Source organism: Mytilus edulis, chromosome 2 (genome assembly GCF_963676685.1).
Source record: "Mytilus edulis chromosome 2, xbMytEdul2.2, whole genome shotgun sequence".
Taxonomy (NCBI): Eukaryota; Metazoa; Mollusca; class Bivalvia; order Mytilida; family Mytilidae; genus Mytilus; species Mytilus edulis.
Window position 1 is genome coordinate 62,475,725 of NC_092345.1, and position 13,234 is coordinate 62,488,958.

At 29.1% G+C, this 13,234-nt stretch overlaps 2 protein-coding genes across 2 annotated transcripts in view; one reads left to right on the top strand and one right to left on the bottom strand.

Moving 5' to 3' along the window:
- The window catches only part of LOC139512619 (nose resistant to fluoxetine protein 6-like), a 499,632-nt gene that overhangs the window by 148,859 nt on the left and 337,539 nt on the right, over positions 1–13,234 (top strand). The gene's annotated exons all lie outside the window — the stretch shown is intronic.
- Positions 2,118–13,234, bottom strand: part of LOC139512629 (uncharacterized) — a 29,782-nt gene continuing 18,665 nt past the window's right edge. Inside the window, exons 4-5 of the mRNA XM_071300376.1 lie at positions 6,088–7,080; positions 2,118–5,218 (exon numbers count right to left, since the gene is read on the bottom strand). Coding sequence (XP_071156477.1) covers positions 6,749–7,080 — 332 coding nt within the window. The 3' untranslated portion in view covers positions 2,118–5,218; positions 6,088–6,748. The remainder of the gene's footprint in view (positions 5,219–6,087; positions 7,081–13,234) is intronic.

A 13,234-nucleotide genomic window follows, 5' to 3' on the forward strand; every position in this document is an offset into this window, starting at 1 on the left:
ACGGCAGCCATTGCTATTGTGTTTACTATGTTGATTTTGTCAATCAGATACGATTTTACTCGAATTTACACATTATTTGTTGGCGATTTTTCGTATAAAGTCTATAGAGCTAGCGATTGAACAAAATGAACATCGTTGTCATGAATTATGATGAAAATAAGTTTTTAGATCGTTTATTTGGAGACTTTAGTGAAAAGGTTTGCAAAGTTATTTCTTATTTTCTTTCAATTGGAAGTTGACTCCGTCGGGCGTACATTTTTGTAGCTTGAAACCAAGTCAAATTTCCGCGTGCAAAAGTGGAAGGTCGCGGACCTCGGATCATTGCTAATTTCAACCCTGCCTCAAAATTGAAAAGATACTAAATTTTCGTCTTCTAATTTGAAATTGCCGCCAACAGCATGAACAGTTGAACTTATAAATAGACTACTGACGTAGTTATACTACGTATTGATGACACACCATATTCCTACGAGTTTTGCCATTTGGGAAATCTAAACTACTTTTCTTTAGAGATTTTCGGCGATTAAATATTTCATACAATTGTTCTTTGACATCTTAGCCAAAAGCACAGGTCATAATAAACTACACAAGGATTCTTAATGAGGACTACTTCCTACGTGCAACTTCAAAACTTTTGGATAAATCGACGATAATTTAAGGTTTTTCTGGTCATATTTTTTGTAATCCAGAATAAAAAGTATTAAAAACGTGTTCAATTAGTTATATATAACATAGTAGCCAGCTAGAAAATAACAATGGCAAGTATTTCAGCATTTATTGGGTAGAACACAAATCTGGGGTGCTCGCATAATGCAGCTTAACTGCATAAAAATCTAAGTACATTTTTAGATTCAGCATATCAAAGAACCCCAAGGATGTAATTTTTGTTAAAATCAAACTAAGTTTAATTTTGGACCCTTTGGACCTTAATGTAGACCAATTTGAAAACAGGACCAAAAATTAAGAATCTACATACACAGTTAGATTTGGCATATCAAAGAACCCCAATTATTCAATTTTTGATTAAATCAAACATAGTTCAATTTTGGACCCTTTGGGCCCCTTATTCCTAAACTGGTAAAATCAAACCCAACCTTCCTTTTATGGTCATAAACCTTGTGTTTAAATTTCATAGATTTCTATTTACTTATACTAAAGTTATGGTGCGAAAACCAAGAATAATGCTTATTTGGGCCCCTTTTTGGCCCCTAATTCCCAAACTGTTGGGACCAAAACTCCCAAAATCATTCGCAACCTTCCTTTTGTGGTCATAAACCTTGTGTTTAAGTTTCATTGATTTCTATTTACTTATACTAAAGTTATTGTACGAAAACCAAGAATAATGCTTATTTGGGCCCTTTTTTGGCCCCTAACTCCTAAACTGTTGGAACCAAAACTCCCAAAATCATTCGCAACCTTTCTTTTGTGGTCATAAACCTTGTGTCAAAATTTCATAGATTTCAATTTACTTAAACTAAAGTTACATGTATAGTGCGAAAACCAAGAAAATGCTTATTTGGGCCCTTTTTGGCCCCTAATTCCTAAAATGTTGGGACCAAAACTCCCAAAATCAATCCCAACCCTCCTTTTGTGGTCATAAACCTTGTGTTAAAATTTCATAGATTTCTATTCACTTTTACTAAAGTTAGAGTGCGAAAACTAAAAGTATTCGTACAACGACGACGACGCCAACGTGATAGCAATATACGATGAAAAATTAAAATTTTTGCAGTCGTATAAAAAGCAACTCTGATTCAACAATAAACTCTTGAAAACATGTTATCCAGATGCTTGATTTGTTGATTGAAAACATATCTGTTACGATTGGAGGACAAGTTTTTCATCATCAATCAATCCCATGGGAATTAACTGTCATACCCTTCGTGTTGAATTTCAGCCAAGGTGGCCAAGTTTGTTGCCTAACAGAAAGAAAAAAAATAAATGCTTTAAACAAGATAATCTAAGAATCTTTCACCCTCAGTTTGGTCAAAATTGGTTAAGTAATTTAAGAGGAGAAATTGTTTGAAAAGCTCACAATAGTCAAAAACAAACAACAGAAAGCAACAGAATACAAGTGATAGCAAAAGTGCACATGGTCATATGGGCAAAAAAAGACATTTTTTAATGAAATTTGGTCATGATAAATTTATTAATATCTGGCAATATGACAGCTAACTTCTTAATATCATATAAATAAAGTGGAAGGAATATAAATATCACAGTTAAAATAACAACAACTATCAGATCTCTGACCTACATACAAATAGTTATCTAGTATATACACAGCATTTCAGTAACTCCTGTTTCACAATTTAATCGTTTTTCAGTTAGGCCATGTAAAATTGGACAAACATGAATATGGCTATTTCATCCAAGCAATAAATAATCTATAATACAAATTTTAGCAGAATTTATTTCATAAAAATTTTAAAACCCATATTGTTGTCCCATGAATAAATTTACATGATTTATGATTAAATGAAATTACCATTATTTCAGGAATCTCAAATTGATCATTATCAACATTTTGAAAGAATATGTTTCATTGGAATTTAAATAGTTTACAGTTATCCTATTGTAAAAAATTTCATAGAATAATTAAAAATGGATACTTTTGAATGGGTATACTGCAATGTTGAAAATATTACCAATCCTAAATAGAAACTACTTTGTTTAAAATTCTAGAAGTATTTCACCATGTGTTATTTATAGAACACAATTTCTTTTTGTAATCTACTGTTGTAACCTTCCAATTACTCAAAAGTTTAAAAAGTAGAAATCTAAAAAAAAAAAGAGAGAAAATCCAAATTAATGTTTTTAAATTTAAACAAGACTGATTGATTGTAATTTTTAAGATTTTCTCAATAAAGCAATGAATATAAACACATTCCAAGAAGCATAATGACAAAAATAGTAAATGATGACCCTTATTAACTAATCAGATAAAGATATTAATTAGGTAGAATTATAGAAATGGTTTGATAATTCAATGCCAATTATACAAGATGATTTCTCCATGGTGAGAAGTCAACAACACCATCTGCCTCTTTTTTCTAGAATTACAAAGCTACCTATAAATACTACTGAGAAAAAATGTATATGTATCATTAATGTGGATCTTTGATAATGTAAAATTTATAAATGTGGATTAAGCTGTAATTGAAGATTTCCATACAAAAATAAAAATTCAAATCTTTTCATTAGTTTCCTCCTGATGAAATTTTCAAAAAAATGAAAACAAAGTTTTAATTGGAAAATTTACAGTAATTTTACTTATACATAATTCACAAAAAACATTTGTAATTGTTATAATTAATATCTGAGACATTTTCCTAACCAAAAAGTACACATGAGACTCCATTTTTCATTCTATCACACATATTGTGCAAAAACATTTATATTGATACACTTAATGCAGTACTTAATCAGACCTATTTAGTTTTCCTTTTGGTAGTGTGTCAAGATCAGCAATGAAACAAGTAAACTAGACATATATATATAAAATCAAGGAAATTTTCAGTGCAAATTTTCTTTCACATCTTCAAATGGAGGAAATTCTGTAAATGTTAATAGGTGACAACATCAACACGTGTTGGTAACTGCTAAAACATGTACTGTCCCTGCATTAGAACATTCTAGCAAATGGAAATAAACCTCATGTATACCCACTAAACAATTTGTCATGGTACTAAAGTATACAAGAAAAATGAAACAGCATTATTTAGGGTAAAATTGTATAAAACAATGTGTCATGGTATTAAAAAAATTACAAGAAAATGAAACTGTGTCAAAGTTTAATGCAATTTCATTACTGCTTCTATCTATGTTTTTTTCTATTCTTTCTCATATTCATACATTTATATTGTAGTGTATACTTTTCTGTACGTTTAAAAATTTCTCAAGATAATTCTCTTTTAATCTACATGTACTAGTTCTTTTTTAATAAATTTTTCTATCATGTCATGTTTTTACCATTAAAATCTTATTTCACTTTGTAAAAGCAAAATTCATTCTTATTCAGACTAAAAAAAATAAAAACATAAAACCATGCTTTGTACAAAATGAGCATTTGTCATTAAAAATTATCAAAAAACTTTTTTTTTAAATGTACAATTATAAGTTTCAAACACATTATCTTCCCAATAAATAAATATACTTATAGAGCAAAATCATGTAAAAAAATCAATGATCCCTGATGTGGTTAAATATACAAATATGCATAAAGATCATGTTTTCTCAATAATAAGTATAATCATTAACTTGGATACACTAAACATCCAAACTAAGGGTACAGTTGATTGAACAAAGCATGTGCAAACTTTTGTGTTTATATTTACATTAGCTAAATAATCTCTATTCTAATCACAACACAAAAACTGATTTAAGCCCTTTTTCTTTCATCCAAAATGAGCATTTAAAACCAGTCGTCAGTCAGTCATAAGCTTCACCTTGTATTGTAAAATAGTTGAAAACTATGTCAAAACTCTCATTGATATCAGAAAATTTTGTGGCAGGAATGCAAATTGTTTGAAAAGGTGTTCAGCATATTATTACGACTAATTTTTAAAAGCACAAAATATGTTTTATTGATCTAAAATTTCCTTACAAGGGGAAATAACTCTAGTAACTTGATTTGTTTCTATTTTGTATTATAACCACAAAAAAAAGCAGTGACCTCATTTATAGTTTCTTAAACCAATTTTTAAGAGCTATACTTTATTTTAAAACTCTTTAATTTAGTCTTCTTTTTATCATTCACATAATAATGCCTCTTTCTGTTATAATTCTCACAAAAATCTGTCAATTTATGCCCATACACCATACAAACTTAAAAAAAAAACAAGGATATAAATAAAAGCTCTGAACCATCATTCATATACATAGTGCTTAAATACAAAACATACCACAATTCAAAATACATTTACACACACATCTTGGTATCCATGCATATTTAATAATAAGGACATTCTTTTTTGAGGTATTTATGTCTAAGGATTTTTTTTTACAATTATCTATTATAAACTATAAAAGTATATGCAAAGACAAGATTGCCACTGAAAAAAATATTGTGTTTCTATTACTATTATGGATGCCTCATAGCATTTGTTGCACTCTAATTCATTTTCCAGACTTTCAATTATGAGGGTAAATGTATGAATACATTTTCACAAATAAAATAAGCTGAAAGTAATTGCATTACCATTGTTCAGATATATATCTTTATTCTAATAAAACCAAAATCGATGGTACAGAGATATTATAAACAATTAATAATATAACATATAGTCAGAATTAATACAAATGTATGATCTACAACTGGAAAAATATTTCCAGCTACATGTAATATAAAAAAAACACATTATGCATGTATACAATATTATATAAAAAAGTTATTAAACAATGTTTTCCCTAAGAGTCCAGCTGTTTATTAATCAGTCTGATAAATTTGCACGAATGATTCAACATACTGATGTTTCTAGTGTTCATCAAATCATGAAATTTCAATATGTTTGGTCTATTTAGATAATATGGTTTCAAAAACTTTTCTCTATCATGATTAAATTTCGAACATTTAAAAATATAGTGAAATACATCCCCAATATCTCCTGAATTAAATAGTTTACAATTTCGATTTTCTCTAGGTACATTTTTCCACCTTCCAGTTTCAATAGGAAGTTTATGACTGAGTATCCTGAATCTACAAAAAGTAATAATATTTTTATCATCTAGGATCTTAAAATAGTTTTCTCTTTCAGCTTTATCTTTGAATAGACGATAATTAATAGCTTTTGGCGATTCTAATAAGATAGAGTGCCAATTTTGTTTGAATTGGTCTACAACACTAACTTTAACCTTATGATATAACCATGTATTACTAACAAAGTACTGTGCATTCCAAACATATGACAGTCCACAACTATCTAGAATAGATTTTATATTATTAAGCCATGGAATGTTCATCCCATACTTTTTATATGCATACTTATACAAAATAACAGGAAGTTTTTCTTGCTTTCCACACATAAGTTTCGACCAGTAATTTAAAATCAGCAATTTGATATCAATTTGATAAGAGTTGGTAACTACAATGTATTTCAGACATCTATAATAATTATAGAAATAGAAATAGTACTTATGATTAAAATAAGCTTCTTTTCAACAACACACAATGGAAATTTAGAGACTCTCTAAAGATATTTTTTACTAAACATAAAACAGATTGATTTTTTACTGTTTTGGATGAAAGCTGTACAAAAAATCTTCTTTGAAATCTTTATGCAAAGGCTGGTAGTGGAGGTATAATTAATATAAAAAGAAACACAACAATTTATGTAACTGATAGTTCAACTATAGATAAATATAAAAATTCTCATTGTTTTATATTAGAGGTATAAAAATGTGCTTAGAACAGCATTTCATGATACAAGTTACACAAATGCATTTATAAATGTTCAATGATTTTCATATTACATTGTAAAAAATATATATTAAAAAAAAGACAAGTAAAATTTGCTTTTCCATTACCTATTAACTCAATTATGAAAGGTCATTTGAGGTTTATAAAGAATTATAAAGATGTTGGTAACAAGAATGTTTAAATCAAACAAATCAGTCTGAATATTTTTTGTAAATAAAACTTAAACCAACTTTCATTTGATACATGTACAAAAAATAACAGAAAATTTCAGTCTCCTATAAATTTTAACTTCTTTAATGCCATGGTTTACAATAAATAATATATCTTTGGCTATCGTTTTACTTCATCTGATTTACCACTGTTTCGACTGGCTGCACGTTCATCAATTGTTGACAGTTTCTTCTCCAGTTTTTTAACCTCTGTTGTTTCACTAACTTCCCCTGTATTATTATTTGTAATTGGTTGTTGAATTTTGTCATCACTTGTGCTCTTGTCTGTGATTGGTTGAACAGAGTTCTTCATATGTTTCTTTTTCTTATGTTTTGATTGGTTGTCAACATCACCATTTTGTAATGGTTGTTCATATTGCACTTGTTTGGTACTCTGTTGATCATGATTGTTCTTCTGTTTCTTATCACCATCTTCTGTCTTAAAATGTACCTCTGGAAATACAAATAAAATAAATAAATTGTCTTAAAATAAACCTCTGGAAATACAAATAAAACAAATAAATAAATTGACTCAACTATCAAGTTAAACCTTTGTTCAGATGATACATGAGCCATGCATTAACTTTCACTTTATCTTTCCTTTTTTTACCAGTTAATTAAGCAACCATATTTGAAATTTGTATGGATATTTTGTGAGTATCGTGGTTAGCTATTTGGTACATTTACAAAACATAGATGATTTATTGTTCTGCATTGTTAAATCTACCCATAGTTAAATATATAACTTTTCTGATAACTTTAATCAAAGCGCTTGTGAGCACTGAAGGGTAAAGATCGCTTTCATTTTATAATTTTGTGAGTTTTAAAGTATTTAGTTAGGTAAATTATAAAATTGAGTTGGAGTTATCTTCCATTATTCCTTGATTTATAGTTCATACACCATTACTTTAGTATCTTTTAACCATTTCTATAAGTATTTTCTTAAGCTTGCAGGATTGTTAACAAATATACTGCAAATCTTTGGTAATGATAAAGCTCTAAATGTAAATCATAGCTTTAGACAAGTCTTCATTAGATGTTGTCATCAAAAGTTTGAGTAAACAATTTGAATAGAACAAGGATGATAAATTTCACATTGACATACAAGTAAAAAAGATCCTTTATTCTGTGACGAGGCACATATAAACAAACTCTTAAGCAATGTTTACTTGGTGTTTGAGAAAATCTTTAAGTTGGCAAAAATTTAATTTAAGGCTGATAAATAAGTGTGGCATATAAAATAGATCTTGTTTAAATCCCTGCAATAAAATACTTGTTTACTCTAGAATATATAACCTCATACATTTTGTTTACAAATATTAAAAAATAAAAACTCTTGTTGTATATGATACAGAAATAGACGTGTCCAGAACAATCACCCCTACTTTACAGTAAAATTGAAAACTAAAGAAGCTCAAATGGAACATAAACTTGTTTATTAAATATAAAGTTAACATGATACATTTTTAAAATGTTATAAACATCAGCTCAAGATCTACAGACATTATAGGGGAAAAAAGTTCAGACATTGCATTGTCTGCAATTGATGTTTTCCAAGTTCATACTGCTAGAACTGAAAGTATGAACCACCAATGATGCCATGTTTGTAGGATTGGGAATTAACTGAAAAAATCATAATCAATTAAAACAGTTTGATCTACAGATTAGATTTGATTATCAAAAAGGAAATAACAAAAATACTGAACTCTGACGAAAATTCAAAACGGAAAGTCCCTAATCAAATGGCAAAATCAAATGATAAAACACATCAAACAAATGAATAACAACTGTCATATTCCTGACTTGGTACAGTCAATTATAATCATTTTGATTCATTTTAGTAACATACATTTCTTTATGCAATATATAGTATCGATATTGTAGTATTACCCAGACCATGGAAGTATTATATTTCAGTTTAATACCATGCCCAAACAAAAATCTCCACAAATACATAGGGCAAACAACAAAGGTCAGGACTACTAGTACTGCTTACAAGTCATTATGGGCCAATTCAAATTGTGTTTAAAAATTATCAAAATTCAAATTTTTTTACACGTCTTCATAAAAGGAATTCAACCAAAAGAAAGAGGAAACTAACCAAAGTTAACAAATTTCATGAACCACCACGACACTGGTATTTGAAACTTTATAAATTTGTCACAAAAACCCATGAGAGTTACAATATAAAACTTAATTCTTCAATCAAAATATACTACATATACATGTAATACATTTTCAAATATGTTTAAAACTTATACACAGCTGGCTTTAAATCAAAATTGTTAAATTACCCATTTAAATGTAAACTATGGTATGATTTTGTTTGTGTTTATTACAATTCCACCCCTTTAATCTGAAGACTACATTTAAACTAACGAAACTTGGGAGTGACTGAAAAAGCAGGAATTTAATAAGTAAAACTAATTAGAATGTTCTATTCATCCACTTACTGGTGACCTCTCATAACTAACCTTGGTCACTTGTTAAAGTTTTAAAAGATTTTGTTGATTGGTCACATTAAGGATTTTAAAGTTCTTCATTTCAAAAAGCTCAGAAAAGTCTAATTTTGTTGATTCTATTCATTCAGTTGTTTATTCAAGTTTGTCCATTTTATATATATCGTTGAAATCAATTGCCCAACAACAACTTTTCAAAATCAATCTTTTTATAAAATATTTGTTCCACCTCCAGTGTACTGCAATTTGCTTGTTGAAAAGTTAACTATCTATATGTTAATTTTGAAAGCAGATTTACCTTCAAAACACAATGACCAAAAAGATTTAAATAGGAATCTATTAGGCACTGTCATATTTCATTAGGGATCATAGTATATTACATGTAATAACTATAATATAATTTGTCTTCATTGCACTTTTTATGAGAGTACCAGTGGCGGATCAAGAATTTTTCATAATGGGGGGTTCCCTATATAACCAATCAAATTTCCCCCTGGATTGGTCTATGAGTACAATTGCATCATTAGTGATTTAAAAAATCTGCTACATTGGACAATCAAACATTTTCAAAAATTGTATAAATTTTTTTTAAATTTGATTTTGGATTGGAAATATGTTCATATAACTGTACAACTGCTCTTGGCTTCATGTTATCGTGTACCTCATTTCTTTGTTAAAAAAAATGCTTAATATTTGTATTTTAAATAATGAGTTATGACCAGGGTTTGAGATATCAGAATTGTCTGTTCGTAACAAATTTAAAGTTAAAATCTGTTTCTCTAATTAGTCATTTACAGAGCAAACTGTCATTTTATTTACTAGTGATGATAACTTAAAGAAACAAGGTGCTCCGCAGGGCTCAGCTTTATACTACCGCAGATGTCGAAGCCTGAGCAATAAGGGCAAGTATGGACACAACATTCAAGCTTGAAACAGCTCTGAATTTGGATTGTGATCAAATTTTTGACATAATATGAGTTTCAGACACAAAACAAATGTCAAGATCTTACAAATCTATTGCGAAATATTGTGCAATTAAAGATTTCTTCTTCAAACTTTTCAAAAATTTGGAATTTGAGAAATTAGAAAAAAAAATTTGAAAACTACTTCCACCCCCATTTTTTGCAATTAGTCCAAAACCTGACATTCCTTTATACATAATTTACAAGAAGTGTAAGGGAGATATATCTGAACATTGTATGTTAAATGTTTTTGCGTTACCTCCCTTACACTGCTTTTAAATTGTCTTAATTGTCCATTGACCAGAAAAACCTAGTTTTTCCCCCTTTTTTGCCCCTAATTCTAAAACATTTTGAGCCATAACCCCCAAAGTCAATACTAACCATCCCTTCATGGTATGGAAACTTGTGAAATAATTTCAGAGAGATTCATAGTTATTGTTTGAAAACTGCAAAACACTCATTTTGGGCCCCTTTTTGGCCCCTAATTACTTAACTATTGGGACCATAACCCCCAAAATCAATCCCAACCTTCCTTTGGTGGTATTGAACCATCTGGTAAAAATTTATAGAGATCCATTCATTTAAACTTAAGTTATTGTCCGGAAACCCAATGCGTCTTCGGACGACTACGACATCATAGCATTATACGACGCAAAATTTTTTTGCAGTCGTATAAAAAGGTGCACTTTCGATGGTGTAAAATTTTTGGGTTTGTCAAACTCAGAGCTTTTCTGGTGAAGATTAATCTAGACCCACTAATTTTATTAAGTGTGATTTTCATATATAAGAAGGGCAGCTCCTGTTCATATATAATATCAACTGATTTTAAACAATGAATAGCTAATAAAAAGCAACACTTACATGTTGAATTTCAAGAGATAAACAGCTGTGCAAGCAAAAAAACCCGCTATAATCATGATAATAATAGGCTTAGAAATACAGAAAACGTTTTGTCTAAAATTTTGGCAATTTTAATTTCTAAATGGAAAATATTTCTTAGATTTCTATAGTCTTATATACTCTTATGTATTTATCAGCATATGTAAATTTGGTCATAATTTTATATTAAAGACAAAGTTATGGCTTCCATAACATTGCCTTTGTCAGAATATTCAATCTAAACTGGTTTTTTCCATGTGACTATTTCTATTAATTGGATAGCGATCACATGTTATCGAAAGAAATTCCATAATTTCAGTGATTCACTATTCATGACTGACTGAAAACCATTAAGTAATGTTATTCCTCCTACAAAAGGCTTAAATTAATGTTGTTGTAATACATCTTATCAAATGATATTACTTAATTTATATATTTTTAATTACAGGCAAACATGTAAAATTTATATCATGAAAACATGTAAATTTAGATTTTTTTTTAATGAAATGTGGATTTCCAATTTAAAGTGAATATAAAATAAAATTTTAAACCAACAAAAGGTATATGAATTTTAATATATTTCATATTTGCATGTATTTAATGTAATGCAGATTTGGTTAAGTAGAGTTTAATGCTTAGTAACAAAGATTTCAAGTGTTGTTTTACATAACAGTTTACTGTACCTGTTCATGCACCCATTACTTAAAGTAAAAGGTAACTGCTAGTATCTTGTTTCAGAAAGAACTATAAAAAAACTACCATTGAGCTTAAAAATAAAATTTTGACAAGAGCAGAACAGGGCCATTAAAAAGAATATGTATGTTTGCCCTAACCCTACCTACCTAGAAAATAGCTGCCTACTCAAAATCTTTTATTGTCCTGATGTGAAAATATTTATTATTCAGATAGGCAGGAAGACTTATAAACATCTAATACTTAAATTTCTCTTTGGCAAAAAAAGAAAGAAAATGCCTTCCTACCTACCCACTGTCTCGATTTTGGGTAGGGTTTGGGCAAACCAAAATATTTTTAAGTGTGGCCCAAGTCGCTCAACTATATAATATATAATTCATAAAGACCAAAATATTCCAAATTAAATTTCATAATATAATACAAATAACCAAAATTATCAAAGCATGAAATGTAGGTAAGGGTGACCTAAATATTGTGGCATTATTTATCAACTAGGTATTTCAGAGGATTTATATTATAAGAAATTGAATAAAAGACAAACTTGGAGCTGTATGCACACTTAGATTGACTTATCCCTATATAACAACAAATGTGCAAATTAACAAAAACATATGTGTATGTTCCGGACCATATGAGTATTTGGACCATAAGCGTATGGTCATGACCATATGCATATACTCATATGGTCCCACCATACGGGTATGGTACGACCGTACGTGTATGGTCGGACCATATGAGTATAATACTCGTTTGGTTATTAACAGGCCGGACCATAGAGTATTTGAACCATATAGGTATATTTTTGAAAATTACATCATAAAAGTTTCAATAATACAAAAACTTTATCTAAAAAAAGAATGATGGTTACATGAAAATGTATTATTTTTATAATTCAAATACTACGTAAAAATTAAACATCGATGCCATAGTTAGCTTTTTTTTGCTAATTACATTCTTGCATGTAGGCTTGGGGTTGTGACATTTACTTCCACATGGTATCATTGATTTTTTGCATTTGCAAGTCTTGGTTGTGCACGATCCTTTTCATTTACACCTTTTGTTGGCGAGTGAAAAGCTATCCTTTTTGTAGCTGCGTACAGTGATACCGAGGTCTTGGGCCATTCCGATATGTCTACGGTGTTTTAAGAAGCTCTAGATCTCAAATATTGTAACATGATTGCAATACACCATATTCACAAGACAACTTAAATAAACTATGTTAGTTTTCAGTGATTTCTTGTGTAGCAGTTCATTAAGAAATTTTTTGAATTTATCTATTTAAGTCGACATATTGCCATTCACTCGTAATAACAAATCGGTAATGACCATCGGTAATGACCATTGGTATAAAATGTGTTTATTATTATATAGGGTCGGACCATTGGGTATATACCCATATGGTCAAATACTCATATAGTCCGGAACATGTATACTATTGACACCCTTCCAAACACCTTTTTTTCTAATAATTAAGACTAAACCAATTAGTTCTGTTAAATTTAAATTTAAATATTTATGTTTGCATTTTCTATTAAGAGAAGAAATAATCTGAAGAAATGTGGGTCATGTACTTTAAAAATTATTATTCTTCATAAACTACTAAATAAACTACTT